Source organism: Helianthus annuus, chromosome 9 (assembly GCF_002127325.2).
Source record: "Helianthus annuus cultivar XRQ/B chromosome 9, HanXRQr2.0-SUNRISE, whole genome shotgun sequence".
NCBI lineage: Eukaryota > Viridiplantae > Streptophyta > Magnoliopsida > Asterales > Asteraceae > Helianthus > Helianthus annuus.
In genome coordinates, this window is record NC_035441.2 from 154,665,597 (window position 1) to 154,688,140 (window position 22,544).

Consider the following 22,544-nt stretch of genomic DNA (forward strand, 5'->3'; position numbering starts at 1 on the left):
CTTAGACTTCATTACAATTGAATACCTGATCTATACATAATAAGTAGGTATCACATTAGGTAACAAAGTTCAATTGCTTAGGCTTCATTAATCATTACAATTGAATACCTGATCTATACATAATAAATAATTGCGCCACGTATCACAATCATGTGACCCCAAGATTTTCTCCCCGTTTCTCTTATTACACCTCTCTGTATTCTATCTCTTGTTTTGTAAATATATTTTATCACAAAATATTGTTTTATTATTCCTAAATCTTCATTAATATTTATTTAGTTATTTAATATTTTCTTTGTAAGCCGTGTATTACACAGGTTTCTAACCTACTATTTGTAAATTGTTAAATAAGAAGCCGGATTCTATCCCTTTTAACTTTTTTGTTCAGCTTTTTTATGATCTCAACAACTCAAAACTGAAACCAAGAAATGCCAAAATTGCAATACCTTTGTACATTAACAAACTTATATGCTAAAACAACATGAAACATCTTGCAACTCAAGATTCTTCACCCAACAAAAGTTGAACCACAAAATCATTAAAACCTACCCTTTGTTTAAATACGGTCGACAACCGACACAAATCTGTGAAACAATCTCGCTGATATTAACATTGTTGCCATAATCCTCAAGTCCCCTCCGCTCGATTCAAACCATTGCAGATCGTTTCCAGTTATCCTTCAAGCGTATCTACAACCACGAGTTTTCTATTGAAACAGTCAACATTGTTAAATCCAACTCTACCAATACTTTGTTCAGCATCATAGAGATACATCTAATTAAAGATTATTAGTTTTGACAGAATCTATGAATCAATTTGTTTCGGTAAACCAACATCCATACAACCAATGTAAAGAATTAAAAGTAAACAAGCAACCTGAACTTATGATCCCGTTGCACCTGTTGGCTTGAAACAATCGATATTGCACAAAACTGCTGCGCGCATCATACCTCCAAATCTGCAACCATATTCATCCCAAAAGTTAGAAAACACGAAATTTCGGCATTCATGATAACAAATTAATGAACAAATGAATTAGCTTAAAGCTAACCAGACCGATCAATGCTGTTTCTTGCTTTCTCGGGTTGGTCAACGGCATTGGTTGACTTTTCCACGTTTTCCACACTCTTCTTTGCCTTTTCCCGTTTGTCAACGCTGGTTCTTGACTTTTCCGTGCTTGTGCTCGGCCGAGAATGTTCCGGAACATCTGTGCTGGGCCTTGATTTCTCTCTACAATCTGTACTGACCCGAGGTTTCGAATCGTTATCTGTTAACGACCCCTGCATGTTCTTCAAACGACCAGATTTTTCAACAGCTGATATGAACTTCTTAAGGTGCCTTATATACTCCGGGTACAACTCCAAATCACAGTGGTTCCCACCTTTGATCCATAACGGTTCATATTTCTCTACACATAACTCCCAAAGCTGCTTACCGTGAGAGTAATCTACAACATCATCAGCAGTGCCCTGCAATATAAAACAAAAAAAATGCAACAAATTGTTTCAAAAACATTGCGAGATGAATGTTATAGCATGTCGGATATGAACACGTTTACACGTACGTGAATAACAAGAACAGGACACCTGACCAACGGGATTTTGTCAATATTCTGCATCACAAAAAAAAAAAAAAAAAAAAAAAAAAACCGATTAGTTTGTACCGACCGAACTGTATAAAACTTACTCTTAATGTGAAATTAATTAGAAGATAGAGAAGTAAATCAACCTTATAAATATCAAACCAATATGTTCTTTTCACAGGATACATGACTCTAAGTCCAGATAGAATTGGGCTGTGAAGGACAACGGCCCGTAATCTGGATAAACGAGATGCCAAATCTAGAGTAGGCCCACTACCAACGGACTGACCGTATAATATAATATCTTCTTCTTTCACACCATAAGTCTCTAAAAGGCATCTATATGCAGCTTCTATGTCAGCATATGTATTCTGTTCACTTGGCTATAAAGACAATCAAACGTGCGTAATTTAGCAAAATCAGTCTTGAAACCGAGGACATATTTCATTTATTTCAGATTATTGTACCTTACCGGTCGACTGTCCATATCCTGTGTAGTCGTACCTGCCCAAATCAGACACATTGTTACTTGTTACAAAAGTTAAATTGCTATATAATGTTCATAGTAAAAGGTACCAAACCAGAGATGATATCAGATACTTGATAGCGGGTGTTTGGATGTGCGTTTTGGGATTTCATTTAGGCTGCTTAAGAGAATTCACATCAGGTTTTGCATTTATACCACATCTCTAAATTTTAGGGAAACCAGCTAAATTACCACTCCATTCCCCATCTCCATCCTATAATTTAACTACTAATTATCATTTCCTACATTCATTTCTCATTTTTTAAAAACCTCTCACATCCCATTCCCATTCCCCATCCCTTTCTCTGTATTCCTTTTTTTAATTAGTTTTTTCCCTATAATTTCACAAATATGCTTATGTGTCATCGTTAAATTGTTTGCTTGAATTTGGGGGATGCATAGTGAACCCCTATATATGAGGATTCACTTTAGCTTTCTCTTAAATTATGGGGATGTGGAAAGGGATGGAGTGATGTTTTTAGGTGATTTCCCTAAATTTTAGGATGGGAATGGGTTGGGAATGCTCTTAGAGCATTCATATTAGGTTCTCTATTTCATCCATAACACTAAACTATAAAAAATGATTTTTTTTTTATCTTTTGTCATCTCCATCACCATCTCTAAAATAGAGATAGGGTTTAAAGAATTTACACTAGTTCTCTAAATATTGAGATTCACTATTCATCTCTATATATAATATAAGTTTGCGAGTGTATAAAACCGAGAAAAAACAATAAAATAAGTGTTTGTAAGATAGAAATAGAGATAGAGAATCTGATGTGAGATGTTAAAAAACAAAGTTTAGAAAAAAAAAACGGTATATTTTAGTTAAATTATAATAATAGAGATAGAGAACCTACGTTGAATGCTCTTAGATCCCTAAAATAAGAAACAACTTTAGGGAAGCTAAAATGATTCCCAAAATATAAAGATTCACTATTCATTCCCTATGATCCTATATCTATTCTCTATAAAAAAAAGTGTATTTTTGCTAAATTTTAGGGACCAGCATAAAGAACCTGATGTGGATGCTCTAAAGAATCAGATTCACATAATTAGATAATCATATAGCCATTTAACAAAAGCCGCTTTCGATATGCAACCCGAGTTGTTACTTGTTTTTTTTTTTCTTCTTCCAAATTTGCTCAATTCACCTTAAACAAAATAAAGATCATAACCATAATAAACTTAACCCAAACACCCCCTTACTTCAGAGTGTTTGGATGCACACACAAACTAATTCTGCTTAACTAATCAAATTCCAATCGGCTTAAATTCAATCATCTAATTCCAACTCTTAATCCCTCAAATAATCAGAGTTTCCAAACACCCCCCAATCAACAGATTAAAAATATAAACTTTATAAAATATAAACTTCATAAAACAAATACTAACCCTAACAAATTAACTCGAAGATGAATACTGAGCTCACAAAACAAATCATACATCTGACCGAGATCAGCAGCGTTGCCGTGAGAATAAAGCAACGTCAACGACGCCGTTTTATTCTTCACATACGCCGCCACAATCTCCGTCCCCTTTTTCGTCTTCAGCTTCAAAACGTCGACGTTTTCCCTCTCCGACACATCCGTCATCCTCAGCCTTCCACCCTCCTCCTCCTCCACCCTGTACGACGGCGGATTCGGAGGAAAGAAGGCGAACTTCGCCGCCACCGTTGACGTCATCGCCCCCATCTTATTCAAATTTCAATCAATTGGATTCAAGATTGGAGCTTTTTGTAGGGGAGATTGTGGGTGAAGGAAGGAAGGAAGAATTAGGGGTTGGTGAGATGGGGTTAGGGTTGGAAAACGTAAATTGAATGGATTATTGAGGTGGGAGATCAGAGCATTTAGTGAGTTTCGAAATTGGGTTGATCAGAGAGAGAGAGTGTGTGAGAGAGAGAAACGGAAGAGAGGGAAGTATTTCCGCCGTTAAAGATGTGGGACACCACGTGTTGATATTAAAGTCTTCAACACACACTCAAAATGTTGGAACAATGAAATTTACCAAAATAAAAGAATAAAATGCTATCCCTGGGCTTATAGCTCAGTGGTTATGGAAATGAGGGAAGACTTTTGACCGAATGGTCTCAAGTTCGATTCCTGATCCACCCGGGTTTTACCGGCTTTGCATTGTCGTGCCCTCGGGCGGGTGCAGGGTCGGGTTTTCCCCGGAACTGGTGGCATGGTGGGCTAGGGGCTCCGTGCGTGCAGGTTGGGCTGCCGCGGGCTACCTTTCGGCCAATGGGTGCCGCGTACGGAGTACCCGGCGATTCTTATGTTGGACGTTCAAAAAAAAAAAAGAATAAAATGCTAAAATGTGTACAGTTTTGTCAGAGCTTTTTATTTTTAATGTCTAATTTCTTTTTCTTAAATAACTAGAAAAGTAACCCGCCGCAATGCGGCGGGGACTCGCTTAATAACTCTGATCCTATGTTACTGCCCTCGTCACATTTGATGCAAGCCCCGAAGGGTTGGTGGTAGGGCCTTACTATACTTCTGGATCTCGACTAATAAGCCAGTTGCCAACTCACGTTATTGCTTCTCCAACATAAGGTAAGCCGGGAGCAATGGTTCCCCATGTCCTGGCGATTCGTTCTTCTTTGTTATGCTTGTATATCTAAATGTTGCCACCAAAAAATCAACAATCAGAAACACATTTCACAATCTCAATAAACATAAAAATTAACACAACGCATGGCATAACTCAAAACATCAACAAAAATGGCATGTAAAACTCCGATGAAGACAGCATAAACTTCTCCATCAATCTGTAATACATCAGTGACAAAAAGCTCAAAGGCACCACAAAGGGTAACCATAAAATACCACCATCTAAACAATGTTACAACCTACAGAAGGAACAATATCCATATAAAAAGAAAACCCAACTTAAAATCAGAGTGTAACTGGTAAATCCCAACGGTGAAAAAAGAAGCAGGGCAACAGAACCAAAGGCGTGAAGCCATAACTCAAGAATCTGTTAGAAAGAATACCCAAGGGACTAATTGGTTAACACATTACATCTCAAAAAACGACATGCAATCACAAATAGAGAGTTGCACACTCAAGAACACAATAGACAAACAATCACAAAGACGATCAGCCAAACAAATCACCCTAAAACGTTTAAAACCCTAGAATTTAAGGGTTTAAAATCCACATGAGGTAAACATTTACCTAAATTGGTACGAAATGAAGAAAATCGATATAGGAAATCGACGGACAGAGGAACACCGGTGAAGGGAGGAGCGGAGGGTAGGTGAGTGTGGCAGAGCAAAAAGAACAGCTTCAAAACGAAGTCGATACAAATCGACATACGGAATTCTCTGATGAACGCAAAACCAACATATCAGGTCGAGTTTCGTTCGCCGGAGCTTGGTCGGAACTTGACCGAATTCATGCCGGAACTATTATTACCGAAAATAGTCTGAAACGACACATCAAGAGCCGATTTAACTAAAACTATAACATGCGGCAAAATAGAAGGCTTACCGGATCTTCGCCGGAGACTCGTCATACTTCATTGGAATACAGTCGTCGTCGACGATTGTTTGTGTGTCGGTCATGTAGCCTAGTAAGTGAAAAGCGCCGCCTGGTAAACCTCGGTAAACACTAGTCCTTCCACCATTTCTCTCTCTTAAACGAATCTGCATCTCTATCTCATGTCTCTCGTTGCTCTATCTTCTGTTTATATGAATATACAAAGCTTCCAAAAGAAGCTTTAGTAAGGAAATGTACATCTCATCTATGCACATACAACAAATAAAGCTAGAGTTACAAGTACCCATTGCATAAAGTTGTTGCGAATTAGAAGTATATATAATTATGCTTTTCAAGAATTGAATCTTGTTTTCTTTACAAGAGATAATTTCTCTTGATCAACAGGTTATAACCTATTACATAAAGCATACCTAACCTACATATAATAATACAGAAACTCTCCTCCAAAGAACATGCCTCAGATATTGATTGCTTAGTAGGTCTGAGATCGATCGCGGCTATCTAGTATAGTTAAGCTTGATTGATTCGAATCCTATTAACCTCTTAAAGATCTGTTGCGGGTTTCTTTGGTTGTTTTTCGAAGATGGATAGTGGTTCTCTTGGGGTGACAAAATTCTTTGTCTCTAATCTTCCTGAGAGGTGCAGCGCGAAGGAAATCAGAGAGGTGTTCGGAGTTTTTGGAGAAGTAGTGGGGGTTTACGTGGCTAGAAAGAGAGACAAGAAAGGGCACAGGTTCGGATTCGTGTCGGGCACAGGGGTGAAGGATAAGAAGGAGATGGAGGTCAGAATGAAGGAAGTGAAGATGGGTAGTTCTAAGCTCTCTGTGAATGTGGCAAAATTCGCAGCGGAAAATAAGGATGCTCTCCGGCAGTCGGAGACTCACGGTAAGCAAAATCATGGTGCAGTTAAAGAAGGGGTCGACGACAAACAGTTTAAAGGTAATTTTTCTCTCTCATAATCCTTTGGGAACTTCGTACAAGGATTCTTTGTTTGGTAATTCTAATAGGGATAAGAAGGTCGAGAGGGTGGTGGAAGTCTCTACTTTTGTGAAACCGATTGGTGAGTGGATCAATAGAAGCCTGATTGTTAGAACGCTCGATCTTACGACCCTTACAAAACTGGATAAGCTTATTTTGGAGTCGGATGGTCCAAAGATTTCGCTTAAATATGTGGGGGGTTTATATATGCTTCTGGTTTTCGCGAATAAGGATGAGATGTGTTTTTCAAGGATTTCAACCCTAACATTAAGGTATGGTTCTCCTGGTTAGAAATTTGGAAAGGACATGCGCTTCCTTTCGAATGTATAGCTTGGCTGAAAATCACAGGAGTTCCATTACATTTGGTGGATAATGAAGTGTTCGACTCTATCGGTAGAATTTTTGGCAAGGTGGTTCATGCGTCTATGCTTTCGAAAGATGACAAAGATTTCACCTTTGATCTAGTTAGTGTCCTAGTCGGCGATGGGGATAGGATGTGTCAGTCAGTTACCTTGAAATGAAAGGGCAAGAGGTTCAGGGTTTGGATCTCTGAAGAACTGGGTGATTGGATTCTAGACAGTATCGGGGATTGTACGGAATGGGAAGATAAGAATGATAAGGAGGAAGGGCAAGGATTTGATTATGGGGTAGATGTTAAAGACTCGCCGGAGATAATCGGTAAGCCACCGGAGATCCCGTCAGATTTTCAGGAAGGTGAGAAGACTGGAGGTAAGCCAAACGCCGCTGAGCAGGGAGTTGTAGATACCGAAGATGTGGAAAGTTTTAATGATAGATGCATGGGGGTCGAAGTTAGCATGGAGGTTCCGGTTCAATCCCCTAGAGAGGTGGAGGGTGGTCCCGAGATCTTGGAAGATAGGGAGTTGTCGCCTCCTATTAACGCAGAAGGAATCTTTTATTTTAATAATAATAGTTTTGAGCCCAATAAGGGGGAGGGCCCAGAAGTGCAAACATGTTACTAAGAATTCAGCCCATATTTTGTTATGTAGTGATACTAGGGAGCCCAATTTGAGAAAAAGAAAGAGAATGGATAACCCCATGTCTCTGTCTTCATTTCACTCAGTTCCAGTGGAGATGGGGTTTGTCGGCCAAGAAGGATCTTCATTCCATCTAGATCTGAACGTCAGAGCTAATGAAGTGGATCATTCTACCTCAGTTTTTGAGGGGCAAGAGGACTTGGTTATCTCGCAGACCGAGGATACAAGGGAGGTTAATATTAACAATGTGGAGTCTTCTAGGGTGGAGGATATGGTTAATGTGGAAACCAAGAGTACGCTTGAAATCAGTAAAGAAGTGGGTGCGGATCTTCTACAACATAAAGAATTGGTGATGGAAATCATTAGGGATGAAGGTTTTCAACAGGGTAAGCAATGAACTTCATGTCTATAAATATTAGAGGGATGGGGGCAGCAGTTAAGGCTGGCTAGGTTAGAAGCATGAGACAGGATAATAAAGTTGACTTCTTGGCGATTCAAGAAACGCAAGTGGCTGAGGTCAGCAGTAGTTTAATTTCTAATTTTTGGGGTGTTTCCGATTTTCAGTCGGAGTTTGTCGGGGCGTCTGGTAGATCTGGGGGGCTGGTGTGTATTTGGAACCCACAGGTCTTTCAGGTTCAAGGACTTCCTTAAGCTCAGTGGTGTTTTGAAAGGCAACAATCAGGAACTTAACGTTATTAATGTTTACGCTCCACATAGTAATTCAAATAAAAAGATGGTTTGGGATAACATTCGGGAGGTTATTAGTTCAGGGTCTTGTCAGTGGGTGTTACTTGGTGACTTCAATGCGGTTAGATTTCCTGAAGATAGGAAGAACACGGGTTTTAACAGAACTTGCGCTAAAGATTTCAATGAATTCATAGACGAGACTGGGTTGGTGGAGTATAGTATAAGAGGCCGTAAGTTTACATTTTTAGCTCCGAATTCTAACAAACTCAATAAAATTGATCGTGTGCTAGTTAGTAAAGATTTCTTTGAGGCTTGGCCCGATGCTTGTTTTGGAGTGCTCCCGAGACTGCACTCTAATCACTGCCCATTAATTCTTGAGACGTCTCGGAAAAATTTCGGTGCTAAACCTTTCAGATTCTTCAATTCTTGGCTCGAAAAGGAAGGTTTTGATGATTTGGTGGAAACTGTCGTGGGTTTGTTTGTTATGGAGGGAGGGCTTCCTGACGTGGTTTTGACTAAAAAGTTTAAGCACCTTAGAACCTGTATTAAGAGGTGGAGAAACGATATGGAAATCAAAGAGAATGAGGACTTTTTGAGGGATAAGGAAGAGTTGGAGAATATGGATAATATTGTTGAATCTACGGATCTTAATGAGGAAGTGTGTTGGATAAAGGAGGAGTGCATGAACAACATTCGAGTTCAGGAGTATTTGGCGGCCATGGATTTGAAACAAAAGTCTCACTGCAGGTGGGCGGTTGAGGGCGACGAGAATTCTGGTTTTTTTCATAGACTGATCAACAACAGAAGAAAAAAAAACCGGTATCCCAGGGCTCAACATTGGGGGTACGTGGATTACTAAACCGAAGGAAGTTAAAAAGAAATTCTTCGTTTCTTTCGGTATCATTTTTCGGAAAAGGTTTGTCAGTGCCCGGGTCTGAAGTGTCCAGGTATTAAGCAGCTTGAATCGGAGGATGTTGTTGGTATCTCGGGTCAATTTTTGGCCAAAGAAATTAAAGACGTGGTTTTTAAATGTGGCGCTGATAAGGCTCCTGGTCCTGACGGTTTCAATTTTAAGTTTCTAAAACACTTCTGGAAGTTTTTTGAGGAAGACTTTAGAAATATTCTGAATCCCTTTCATATGTCGGGTGAGATTAGTAAGGAATGCAGTTCGTCGTTCATTACCCTGTCCCTATGGTGTTGGACCTGGTTGATTTGAAGGAATACCGGCCTATTAATCTTATTGGGGTTATCAGTAAAGTTATTTCGAAGATTTTAGCGAATCGGTTAATGAAAGTGATCGGGAAAGTGGTGTCGGATTCTCAATCGACTTTTTTGAGAGATAGGTATATTCTTGATAGCCCCCTGATTCTCAGTGAGGTTTGGTCTTGGCTTAAGAAAACCAGGAGAAAGGCTTTCATCTTCAAAATCGACTTTGAGAAGGCGTATGATAATGTCAATTGGGGCTTTCTGCTAGAGACTATGGCTCAAATGGGTTTTCCGTCTTTATAGTGCAAGTGGGTTAAAGGGGTCCTCGTTTCTGCGAGATCGTCTGTTCTTGTCAATGGATCTCCGACTTTCAAATTTCAATGTCAAAAAGGGCTTTGACAAGGTGACCCTCTTTTTCCATTCCTTGTCCTAATTGTCATGGAAGCTTTTTCGTGTATTGTTTCCAAAGCGTGCGACACGGGGAAACTGAATGGTATTAATCTGCCTAATGGAGGTCCAGTTATTTCTCATCTTTTATATGCAGATGATGCTTTAATCGTGGGGAATGGTCGGAGGTGAATATTAGGGTAGTGGCTAGAATTTTGAGGGTTTTCTTTGCTTGCTCGGGGCTGAAAACCAATTTCCACAAGTCTCATCTGTTCGGGGTTGGAGTTGATGAGAATGCTCTCTCTCAAATGGCGACAAGTATTGGGTGTTTAAAAGGGGTTGCCCCTTTTAATTATTTGGGTATTCCGTTAGGAGTGAACATGAACAGATTTAAAAATTGGGATCTGATTATGAAAAAATGTCAAGGTAGGTTGGCTTCTTGGAAAGCTCAGTCCCTATCGATTGGTGGTCGGGTTATTCTTATCAAAGCGGTCCTTGAGAGACTCCCAATCTATTACTTCTCTTTATTTAAAGCTCCGGTTAAAGTGATCGACAAGTTGGAGTCTTTAATGAGGAATTTTTTATGGGGAGGTTCGGAGGAGCTGAGGAAAATGAATTGGGTGGCTTGGGACATTGTTACGCATCCTAAAAAATTTGGCGGTCTTGGTATTAGCAATCTTAAACTGGTGAATGAAGCTTTACTATCTAAGTGGATATGAAGATTCAGAACGGAAGAAGAAAATATTTGGAGAAAAGTGGTTTCGTCTTCCCATGGTAGAAGTAGAGTCTGGTCAGTTTTACCTTCTATCTCTGCCATTACGGGTGCATGGAAGAACATAACGAGGATGGAAGATAAGCTTTTGGTGAACGGAAAAAAAAATCAATAGTCTAATAAAAGGGGTTTTGGGAGATGGTAGAAGCATTCGTTTCTGGATTGACGTTTGGCTGGGTAAGGCTCCGCTCTTGTTTAAATTTCCTAAACTTTTCGCTTTAGAAAGATTTAAAGATTGTCGGATTATCGATCGGTTACCGGACGGCGGTGCTTCGGTTAGTCGAAACTGGCAGTGGTCGAGACAGCCGTCTTCCGCTGAAGACATGGCTAAGTTTCAGGAGTTGGAGGATTCGCTCCATGGGGCTGTCTTTTCTGCAGCTAAGGATGGTTGGATTTGGACCCCGGAGGCTTCGGGTTCATATTCCACTGCGTCGTTAAAAGCTTTAGCCTTGGAAGCTTTAAACTCGGAAGGTTTTATCCTTTCAGGAGATGTAAATGGGTTCCCTCGAAATGTAATATCTTCATTTGGAGAGCGAATCTCGATCGCATCCTGACAAGACAAGCTCTTGCTAAGAGGAACATTTGGTTGGAGTCCGAGGGGTGTGCTTTTTGCGGTGAATCAACGGAATCGGTGGATCATATTTTCACAGGGTGCGAGATATCGGTGAATATTTGGAATCAGTTGAGTTCTTGGGCTAAGCTTCCTCCCTTTTTTGCATTTTCTTTCAGTGATCTTTTGGATTTGCACAAAAGTGTTGCAGTGGATAAGAGGGCTAAAGATATGGGCTGGTCATTGTGGTTTGTTGGTGTATTTGGAAAGCTAGGAACGCAAGAATCTTCTCGGAAGGGAATGCTAGTAGCGAGGATATTTTCGGGGAGGTGAAGTCTCTAGGTTTTTTTTGGGTTAAAAGTCGATCTAAACGAAGTAATTTAGTTTGGAGAGAGTAGTGTAATTATCCGTTGCATATGTTGTAGTTGTTTGTTTCGGTCGTTTGTTTTTTTGGCCAGGCCGGCTGTTTTTATAAAATTTACCTTTAAAAAAAAGTCAAACCTAAGTGGCTTGTCAGAGGTTTTATTCAGTAAACTAATAATAGCACATGGTAAAATCTTATTTTTACATGGTGTATATGGGTCGTATAATGGTAGTACAGACTATGTGAATCTTGTAATGACCAGGATAATCATGGGTGCGCACGGGATTATAATGGCAGGCGCATGAAAACCATAGTAGGCTCTACTGTGTGTCGTAACACGAAACATAACGTGACACCGAATAGTGAAACGGATGTAACATGGTTAGAACATGGTGGATACGCCGCCAGTACTTCCTATATATAAGTGTTCATACCATGTTAACAAACTTTCGTAAAACGTGTCATGTGAAATTCGGTGTTATTCGGACCTTAATAGATACTATTATTTAACAAACTATGGTGCTTCACAAGCCTTTCTTTGGTTACCCCCAAACTCACTTTGAAACGCTTAATACTTGATTTGCCTATAACAAAATCTCATGCCCCAAATCATTAGCCACAACGGCTACAACTATCACTAACATCCTTCAACGCTTTACGTTCACATTTCATCCGGTATTTTTGCTATTTTTACCTCTCGCGTATAGCCATTAAATCGCTCATTCACTCCCATGCCATAATTATTATTCACTTTACTTTCATCTAACCTTATCCATGGTAAATCGGCCTAAACATTCAGTTTATTTTTAACAAGCATCCTCGCAAGCCCGATCCAGCCAAAGATATTTTTCATCAGTTATTACAATTAAACACCAACTAATCGACCTACTTAACCGACAAAATACCCGTTTTCGACAATCATGATCCTTATCATCTTATTTTGAAACCAGCTACAACCAAAATTTCTACCACCTTGTTTTAAATCAATAAACTCTCTTTTTTACAACAAAAAAAAATTTACCATCTCATTTTAATAGAAAAAAATAAAATAAAAAATCCTTCTACGAATTGGAAACTCCTTCCAAACCAATAAAACCTTTTAAAGGGGCTTCGACCACCTCATTTACACAAATTTCGCCTTCGCTATCAAGGATCTTCTACTTATTAACTCCTCAAACTGCTTTACGTAAACGTTTATATGGATTGCCTATTTAACAAGTTTTTCCTTCCTTTTTTTTATACTCGCCTACACTTGCACATATTCTTTTACAACCTTTTTACAGTTACTCTCGTATAATGTCTCAATTCACCTTTGACAAACGAATTTCTTTTAAACTCGTCATTTATCCCTCCAAAACTATTTATTCGCACTCGTATACTTAGCCAACCAAGTAATTTAAATTCTCACGCCCATCCACTTTAGCTAAAACATCTGATAACCGTTTTTCTTTTTACAAGCCACCTTTTTATTTGCTTATACCTTATACATTTACTCGACACTCTCTTTTCTATACCAAGTATCTGCAACTTTTCGTCGAGTCTTCCTCTTAAATAAATTTCGGGACGAAACTTTCTAAAGTATGAGAGACTGTAACGCTTCGCATTTTCTGTACTTTCCCTATTTAGAAAGTTGAGTTAATAGCCAAAATGGTCCCTGAGGTTTGCTCACTTTTGCCACTTTAGTCCAAAAGCCAAAATTTTTAAATCTGGGTCCCTGAGGTTTGCATTTTGTTGCCATTTTGGTCCAAAAATCAAATCAGGTCAGATTTGCAAAAAAAACCTGCTATTTTGTCTTTATGCTCATGGGTATTTTAGTCATTTTACCCCTCTATCTTGAATAAAAATCCTTCTTCTTCAACAAACCACCTGTTCAAGTCTCTCTTTCTCAGTTCTCTCTCTCTCACTAAAACACAGCCATCCCCACCACCGCATCATCCCCACCACCAACCCCACCACCGCATCATCCCCACCACCACCATCCTACTGCCGCCAACACCACCATCCCACTGCTATCATCTCTCTCAAACCCTAAATCGACCCTAAATCGACCCACCAGCCCACCAGACCCCTCTCTGCGTTCTGATCTGATGGCGGTTCATACCTCTTCTTAAATCGACCCACCAGCCCGGCATCCCCCTCTCTCTCCTGTACAGCACCACCAAGAGCCACCAAAATCGGAGGTTTCCACCTATCCAAAACCGTCACAGTGTTTTCCACTCAGCACCGACACATATTCTCACCTATAACTGAAATACCCCTGCACAAAAGAATGACGAGACAAATACATACCTGACGGCGGCGTTTGTCGTTGGAGATGGTGAAGAAGGCTGAGGGCAGTGGTGGTTCAGGTTGGATGACCAGCGATGGAGACTGAGCAAGGCGGTGATCGGCGATGGTGGAGCAGGAGATGGAGGTTGGTTGTGTCGTGTGGAAGAGGGCTGAGGGCGGTGGTGGGTTTTGCAGAGTGGGTCGATGTTTGGGTTGAAAGGGAAAGAAGGGTTGAGAAGGGATGAAGGTAGTTCAGGGCGGAGATGTCGAGAGAGACAGAGAGTTGATCTGGGTTAACTTGTTTTGGGTTTTTTGTTTGAGGTTAAGGGTTTTTGGATATGGGGTTTTCAGATTTGGGTGGTGATGGTGAACGGTGGAGGATGGTGGTGATGGTGAACCGTGAAGATGATGACGGTGGTGATCTTGGTTGAACGGTGGTGATGGTGGTGATCTGGGTTGATTCAGTTTTTTGTTTGAGGTTAAGGGTTTTTGGATATGGGGTTTTCAAATTATTGTGAAGATGATGATGATTCAGTTGTTTATGATTTGTGTTGGGTTCTTGATCTGGGTTTGTATAATATTATTGTGAAGATGATGATGATTCAGTTGTTCATGATTTGTGTTGGGTTCTTGATCTGGATTTGTATAATAACTCATAAAAAATGACCAAAATGCCCTTGCACAAAAGGACAAAATAGGCTAGTTTCAACACTTAAAAAAGGGGGTTTTGAAATTTGGACTAAAATGGCAACAAAATGCAAACCTCAGGGACCCAGATTTAAAAATTTTGGATTTTGGACTAAAGTGGCAAAAATGAGCAAACCTCAGGGACCATTTTGGCTATTAACTCTAGAAAGTTTTATTTGTATTTCTATATTTAGAAACTTATATTCTTATTTCATTTCAATCCTTGTAAACGCGAAACTTTGATCATAATAAAAAAAGTATTTTTATATCAACCTTGTTTAATCATAAATGCATAATACGTAATCAATTGCGAAATACATATTTTAATTTAATACCGAGACATATATCGAGATTATATTTTCTCGGAATCACATTCATATGTATTTCATACTTATAACATGTTTGCATACCACTTGATAGCATAAATAACCAACAATACAAGCGCAAAGGAATAAAAAAATGAAAATCCACCTTCATTAACTATCAACCACCTTCATTAACTCTCAAACCCTAATCTCCACTTATAAATACAAGCCTCCACCACCTCTTAAACATTTTCCACACACCAAATCTTCTCTCAAACTCCCAAATTCTCTCAAGTCTTCCAAGGAAGGAAGAAAACTCTAAGTGTTCTAAGTGAGTTTTCACTCACTTTTCTTCATCTTTCTTTTTCATTTCTTCTTTCAAACTACTTGGACAATCTCTACGAAGGTTTTCACAAGTTTTCCATGGCAAACTATGGTGGAACCTTATCACATTTGAGGTCCAAAGTAGTATAAAAATTCTGCTTTAATGTATCTTTTTATTTCATGTATATTTTACTTGAAACTCAATGGAATCTTGTACACACCATGCTCCCAACTAAGCTCATAGTTGTGGGTTTGTGTAGTGGTTGATTTCCACAAGAAACAAGGCTCAAAATCTTTATAAAATTCTTCCCTAAAAAGTCCCAAGCGACTTCAAAGTGTTGGAACCATATAAGCTTTCAATCTTCAAAGTTGAAAGACTTGTGTTTTGATGAAGGTGTGAACAATGAAAGCCTTGGCTTTCCAACCATGATTCCACCTATCTCACTTGTATTAGTGGCGAGAATAACTAAGTAGCTTCCAAGAATCAAAGTAAGATAACCCCTTATCGCCTCCAACATTTGCCGTGTTGAATATGACACGCCCGAGTTGTTCTTATTTGGCTACTTAGTATGTTAGTAGATTAGTTTATGTTCTTATCATTCACGACCAACTGGGTTTACCAACTATGTTGGTAAACTTTGTACTTTGGTGAATCATACAATGAGGTATTTCATACCTCCATGCTTAACTTACATGAATTCTATGATATTATAGGATGGACTATTACTATATAATATAAAATATACATCTAGCCGAATTCGTGATACTAACCGATTTATGGTTAAGTGTTATGAACTTAGGCTATTCTTTCTTCGTTCTAAATTCCTCGTTTATGATTCTAATGGGCAAGTGAGGACCCATGAAATCACATAAAACTTAGTGTCAAAACGAGTGTTTAAGACAAGATATATTTTTTTGCATACATATACTTTATTATACGTAAATCCCGAATCCGAATCCTTCGCCAAATCCAACTGCTCACACACCTCCGTTTTCCCCTTGTAGGGTAACTTCGGTGTTCCCATCTCAACAACTCATCAACTCTCGGTTTAATCGGAAGCTTTGCAAGGTGAGTGTACATGACCCTTTTTATTTTAACAGTTTTGGGTGCAATACATATACATTATCAAACTCATACAATCACATACTTTATGCTTAAAACACAAACAAACAATCCAATATATATGCTTAATACGTTATGCTTGAATTCGTATATGCTAGACTATTCTTATGCTTTATACTTCTCATTAACTTTGTACAAGCCTCCCTTAACATGTATAGCGCTATAGGAGTAACGCATCGCCCGTATTCTTGAGGTCATGTTAAGTTAAACAAAACGTTCTTATCGTTGCTATGATAAGATTACGCTAGCGGGAATACTTGGGTTGATATTTATAGTTGCATGCTAGTATCGTACGTTAATTCTAGATAACCATTATGCCATGTGGATTCGTTTAAACTTTTATACATATGCTAGTACTCAAACTTGTATGTTTGCCAACACTTTATGTATTGATCTATACTTTAATACGTATTACAGGAAATTGATGATGATGAGGAGGAATGAAATCTAGTAGAGAGACTAGAAACCCATTTTTAATTTTAGTACTTGTTGTATTTTATTTCTCTTGATTCAAGTGTTGTAACTTTGCTTCCAAACATTGTATTTTGTTTTAGTATGAAATGAAATTTTCATTATTAAAATATTCTCACAAATAGCGTTATGAAATCTCGAACAATCTATTTCATCCTGCCCCGATGTTTCCGCCATTGGTTGGTGTGTGACAGGTCAGTTGGTTATTGTTGCTTGCGTTTGGTCGTGGCTGCAAATGGATCAGTTTTGGCTGCAAGTTTTGGTTGTTTGTAGGTTTTGGCTGCAAGTCTTATAGCTGCATTAGTAGATGTTAAACTGTTTGAGTTATTTATATGGTGGATATAAAGGCTTCATTAAATGAACAAAATGAAATGACAAAAAGCCCTTGAGTAACTGAGGAGGAATGATGGAGTTAAGTCAGTTGAACCAAAATGGCAATGATGAAACCTTTTTGGACCCACAGACGATAAATGAAACATTTGGACTATACTGACAAAACTGCCTAAACCATATGGACCATTTTGGCATTTTACTCAAAATAAAATTAAGAGTTATACTTTGTTTCCAAGTTTCATTTAACGAAGGAAAAAAAGGATTTAGAGGGATGTCAAAAAAATCGTGTTATAAAGTTTTTTTAAGAAAGGAAATAGAAAAAATGGAATATTTTTATTTCCTTCATTTTAAATCCTTCCAAAGTGGAGAGATTTGGAAGGAAAAGATTTTTAACACATAAAATATTTATTTCCTTCGAACTTGGGAACACGGTAGTTAATTAAATATGTTCTTTGCACTTCATTTCTTTTCTCTCCTTAATTCAATTTCTATTCTTTTCTTTTCTTTCGCTTATTAAACTCGGGAGCACAACTTGACACATGTGATTTGCACATATTTTATAAATAGATAAAATGATCATGTGTGGTCTTTATAGTTGAATTATCATAACATTGTATGATTTAGGCTGGTTATAGCGCTCCTATAAATAGTCTTATCATGGTAGTGAAGCTCGTGAAACACCGCCGTAGGTGGGTGTTTTGTGGTGGTGATGAACGTTAGCATGATAACCATCACGGTCATGGAGAAACATTGCGGTGTGGACTTGACCGTTTGACAACAGTTATATGACCGTAAAAATACAATTTTTACCCCTATAAATATTCCAATCTTTTTACAATTTCACACAATTCACTGCTCAAAAAAACACTACAACACCCGCATTTCAACCAAACAATAATTACCAAATGGAAGGTTCAAGCAAAAGAGCGTTGACTAGGAAGAAAAAAATTAGGCTGAAGGTTCATGCTAATCTAGGCGAACTTGATAGGTCCCGTTTATAAGACGAACCGTTACCCACCCAACCATTTCCTACCCAACTATTTTCATCCCAATATCCACAATACTTCCTCCATCCCAACATGCCAAACTAAATCGCAACTGGTCATTTCACTTTATCTCCCGACCCGACATATGAGCAAATTATCGATCGTTTCGCGTATTGCGAGCCTACCCTCCAATTCCAAAATCTTCCATTTTCTTAACCCGGTTTGTAATCCCGATTCAGACGAAGAAGAAGAAGAAGAGGAGGAGGAGGAGGAGGATGTGCCACTAAAAGATGAAGATGAAGAACAAGAGGAAAAAGTACAAGTGCAAACTACTCAGGGAAAAAAAAGGGAAACAAGCAAACACGCATGGGGGGTGTCAAAATTGGACTCAAGAAGAGGAGGTAGCCTTGTTTAGGTCTTTACATATTTCCAAAGACAAAACAAATCAAAAACCAAAAGAGCACTTTTAGAAAATGAGTTATCGCACATTTTAAAAACTACTCGGTGGATCTAATCGAAACAAGGATCAACTCACAGAGTCAATTTTAAAAACTACTCGGTGGATTTAAATAAAAAATGAGTCAATTTCATTTGTGCTACATACAAAAGGTATATTATTAATGCTATATCTTTTAATTATATTAGTTCGTTACATTTTTATTTATAAAATGTAAACTATTAACTATTTTTTTGTACCATATATCAGTTTCTCATTTGGCCAAGTGGATCCAATGAGGTGAATATCATCAAGGATGCCCTAAGAGACTACGCAAAACTACATGGGGAAAGGGTTTTCCTAATTACCGGTATGGGAAATTGCAAGGAATCATTCCAAATGGATTCCTATTCCATTGATCGATCTTGATGGCTCAACGGGTAGTCGTGGTCCCAACCTCAACAGACCGGTTATCAAGCAACATTCCAGACATCAATTTAAATAATGACCCCACCGACGACACAACAGCAATAAGGCTGCAATGGAAGAAAAGTGTCGAGTCATCAACAAACAAAGTTAAAGAAAGTTTGGTGGATGCCATAACCGAATTCAAGTCGGCAAAATGGTGGAATTGGAGGAGAATAAAGAACGGCACAAGGGATTGGCGGAACTAAAATTAAAAAGAGATGATAAGTAGACGAAACACTCGGAGGAAATTGTAACACCCTAACACCCCGCTTTAACGGAAAAGACGCAGCGGAAATTCGTACCATAAAAAAATTCTTTCATTAAAAACGTTTTGACCCACTTGCAAGTTCATTATGAAATACCTTCCTACAATACATGCATCTTTTGTACTCATTTACATAATAAAAGCATAACTTATAACTATCATTTTACATAATCAACATTCCCGTACAATCTATCTCGTGACTCGGTCTTCGATCGCTACACCTCATGGTGATAATCTGTGATTTGTACAACCTGCACCCACCACATATATTCACAACATTAGTATACGTTATATACGAGCAAGATTCTTAATCATGTAACCTCGTTACGTTCTATCCACATCTACTTTCCATCACATCATCCTTCTAGAATTATTCATTCCATCCGGGTGTCTAATCCTTGACGAAACTTCAATATAGTACCTGCACTACATTCATTCTCGAGGCACACTGTTAATAACATCAATACTTAAGTGTATTGAAACCACGTATGCAATACATACATAACTGTGTACATACATTCCTACTCACATACAAACATACATAAATAACTGCATATAAACATACCTTCTCGCATACATACGTACATACATAACTACATACAACATACATACTCACATACATACATACATGCTTAACTACATACAAACTTACCTTCTCACATACAAACATACATACTTGACTACATACAAACATACCTTCTCACATACAAACATACATACATACATACATACATACATACATACATACATACATACATACATACATACATACAAACACACCTTCATAAAATGGATCATAACTACACACGTGCATACCTTCACTCACACATACATGTACTTACATAATTACATAAACACATTTGTACATACATACAGACTCGTATTCATGATTACTTATTAGCTTAAGCGTATTAGGAAGAAGTTAAATCAATTCATACATTCCCACATACTCAGTTCATTACCCCGCATACTCGCTCCCACAACTCGATCTTACCCACACGTCATAAGCGCTTTCTAAATGCCCTTCGGGTATGTTTCGGATCTTAAGAATGAATTCCAAACTCATCCGTAACTTACCAAGCCTTTCGGTGGGGTTGAGGAACATTATAAAGACTTAACAAGGCTTGGAATGGGTCCACGGGGTCCGAATTCAAAGGATAAACAAAGAAATCCACAACTTTACATTGTTTCTGACCTCCACCGTAAGCTACGGTGGCTACCATAGCTTACGGTGGCCCCAAAAGCTTTACGGTAGTTCTATACTGCCTTACGGCAGAAAAGGAACCCAGCTCCCACCGTAGCTTACGGTGGCACCGTAAGCTACGGTGGTGCCCAGATCAGCACTCCATTTTCACACTAAAATTCGCATAACTTGCTCGTTTTGCATCCGTTTCACTTGAAACTGGTTCCTAAACATCCGTAAAACAATTCCTTACGTATTAGCCTAAGAACCCTTGCCCGGGTCCTTAATCATTACACACTTTATTACCAATTCCTAACTCATACTTATTTATTCGACCCGTTTGGTCTCACAAACTATCTTCGACTATCTAGATCATTACTTATCTTAATACCTTCATTTATTGTATATCATACATAATTTCCCCTCCTTCAAAAATAATAAAATTCTTATGTATACTACGAAGTGAGTCGGGAGTCACTTACCTTGTGCATCCATGTTCATAACCGCTTCCTTGCCTCATCTTGACCTGTTAGCCTTCCATGCTTGGTCCATGCTAGTGTGGTTCCTATTCTTTCATGCCGTCATGCCATAATAATGTTAGTATTCATGCTCATTCATATTAACATACATTTTTTTCCAACTCTTATCCACGTTGACTTTCACTAACACGCATACGACATGATTTGTCAACCACTTAGACCATATTAATGACATCATATTAATTTCATACATAATGTTGTATAACACATACAACTACATGATCACCTAGTCACATACACAATATACACAACCAATTTACACATACTTATGCTTTCATAACTCTATATTCGACAACCGCATTGTTCAACATTCACACAATCAAAATTATCATCTTACATATGTACACGACATAACTCCCACATTATCACTTATCAATAAACTACGCATTTCACATTCGTACACATTCACTCTTAATCACCATAAATCAAGCGCATCAATTACATGGCGAGCATCACATCGTTGGAGCACAAGGTACAAGTTCCTAATGCATAAATTTTACCAAACCATACATTCAAATCCGAATTCTCATATGGACTCCACCTTAAGCATACTTAACTTATTATTTTGCTAACGGCTACACCATAAGCACCTTCTATACATAATTACCCACAACCTTCATAAAATTTCACAATTTTGCTCTCTTAGGCATTTTATCGAACACTTGGCGGGTGTATTACTAACAAAACATTATGTACAAGCATTCTTTGCATATTCTTACTAACTCATATCAAGATCATCAAATTCCACTAGAATCATGTAATTTTCATACTATACCCAAATTAACTGACAATTACTCATTACATACAACATCATACATCAATCTTACACAATTAATGAACATGCATGATTATCCATATCATCATCTTCACTACTACAAGTGGGTTTCATCCAAAATCATCAAATTACTTAGAATCTTGCATAGTTCATGTTCTATATTGTGATTCTAATACATCTACATGATCAATTTCATACAATTTCATGGGTTGACCATAACCCACTTCATAGCAAGATCATCAAACCATAAAATACAACTTACCACATGTTTGCTAGGGCTAGATCATCAAGAAAACGAGTTCATGCGTCGGATTTGAGCCTAATTTCCTTGTCAATTTGAAGCTTTCTTGGGAACTAGGGTTTTCACCCTTTCCTTCTTCCTCCTGATCGATCTCACGCACACACCACCTAGTGTGTGTGAGATTTTGTTTTAATTAAATTCAGATTCCAATTTGGCAATCTTGGTCCCTCATGTTCTTTCTTATTTATTTAACCCCCATTGTTTTCCACTCTCAATTGATAGCCAACACTATCTAACCAAGTTAGATAGCTTGGTTATTAGTGAAATATCCCATTTAACCAATAAATCCTACTTACTTATGCCAACCTAATAAAATGTCCAAATAAAATATTTAGACCCGAGTTTTGGGGCGTTACAGAAATAAAGAAGGATTAGGATTTGAAAGTTATAGGTGAAGCGCATGAAAACGCCCGAACCATACAAATCGATTCTCATAGAACACAAACGGGAAATTTGTGCGAAGTGGGGTTGGCTCGATAACTTTTAGGTTATTTTTTATTTGTAACGTTTAGGTTATCTCGTTTAAATTTT

At 38.3% G+C, this 22,544-nt stretch overlaps 2 protein-coding genes across 8 annotated transcripts; one reads left to right on the forward strand and one right to left on the reverse strand.

Moving 5' to 3' along the window:
- Positions 1-416: 416 nt before the first annotated feature.
- On the reverse strand, positions 417-4,054 carry LOC110910013 (alpha/beta hydrolase domain-containing protein 17C). 7 transcript variants are annotated; one of them, XR_002575766.2, is made up of 7 exons: positions 3,504-4,054; positions 2,050-2,086; positions 1,729-1,965; positions 1,565-1,612; positions 1,052-1,469; positions 877-958; positions 417-689 (listed from the first exon to the last, which is right to left on the reverse strand). XR_002575766.2 is itself a non-coding variant. In XM_022154726.2 (7 exons), the coding sequence occupies exons 1-6, from the start codon at positions 3,800-3,802 to the stop codon at positions 883-885; spliced, it is 1,110 nt and encodes a 369-aa protein (XP_022010418.1). In that variant the 5' UTR covers positions 3,803-4,053; the 3' UTR covers positions 417-774; positions 877-882. The 7 variants fall into 7 exon arrangements, 4 of the variants coding, with proteins under 4 accessions (XP_022010418.1, XP_022010417.1, XP_022010419.1 ...); XR_002575768.2 differs by having other exon boundaries at positions 417-706; XR_002575767.2 differs by having other exon boundaries at positions 417-774.
- Positions 4,055-8,316: 4,262 nt separating this feature from the next.
- LOC110911363 lies at positions 8,317-9,129 on the forward strand. Its single transcript, XM_022155972.1, has one exon. The coding sequence runs from the start codon at positions 8,317-8,319 to the stop codon at positions 9,127-9,129; it is 813 nt and encodes a 270-aa protein (XP_022011664.1).
- The last annotated feature ends 13,415 nt before the right edge of the window (positions 9,130-22,544 follow it).

What these genes read in the sequence shown, in the direction of transcription:
- LOC110910013 (XM_022154726.2), bottom strand. Translation starts at nt 3,802, where the DNA reads ATGGGGGCGATGACGTCAACGGTGGCGGCGAAGTTCGCCTTCTTTCCT. An exon ending in CTTCGAGTTAATTTGTTAGG is followed by an intron (nt 2,087 to 3,503) that starts GTTAGTATTTGT and finishes TGATTTGGGCAG; the next exon opens with GTACGACTACACAGGATATG. An exon ending in ATTGGTTTGATATTTATAAG is followed by an intron (nt 1,613 to 1,728) that starts GTTGATTTACTT and finishes TTTGTGATGCAG; the next exon opens with AATATTGACAAAATCCCGTT.
- LOC110911363 (XM_022155972.1), top strand. Translation starts at nt 8,317, where the DNA reads ATGGTTTGGGATAACATTCGGGAGGTTATTAGTTCAGGGTCTTGTCAG.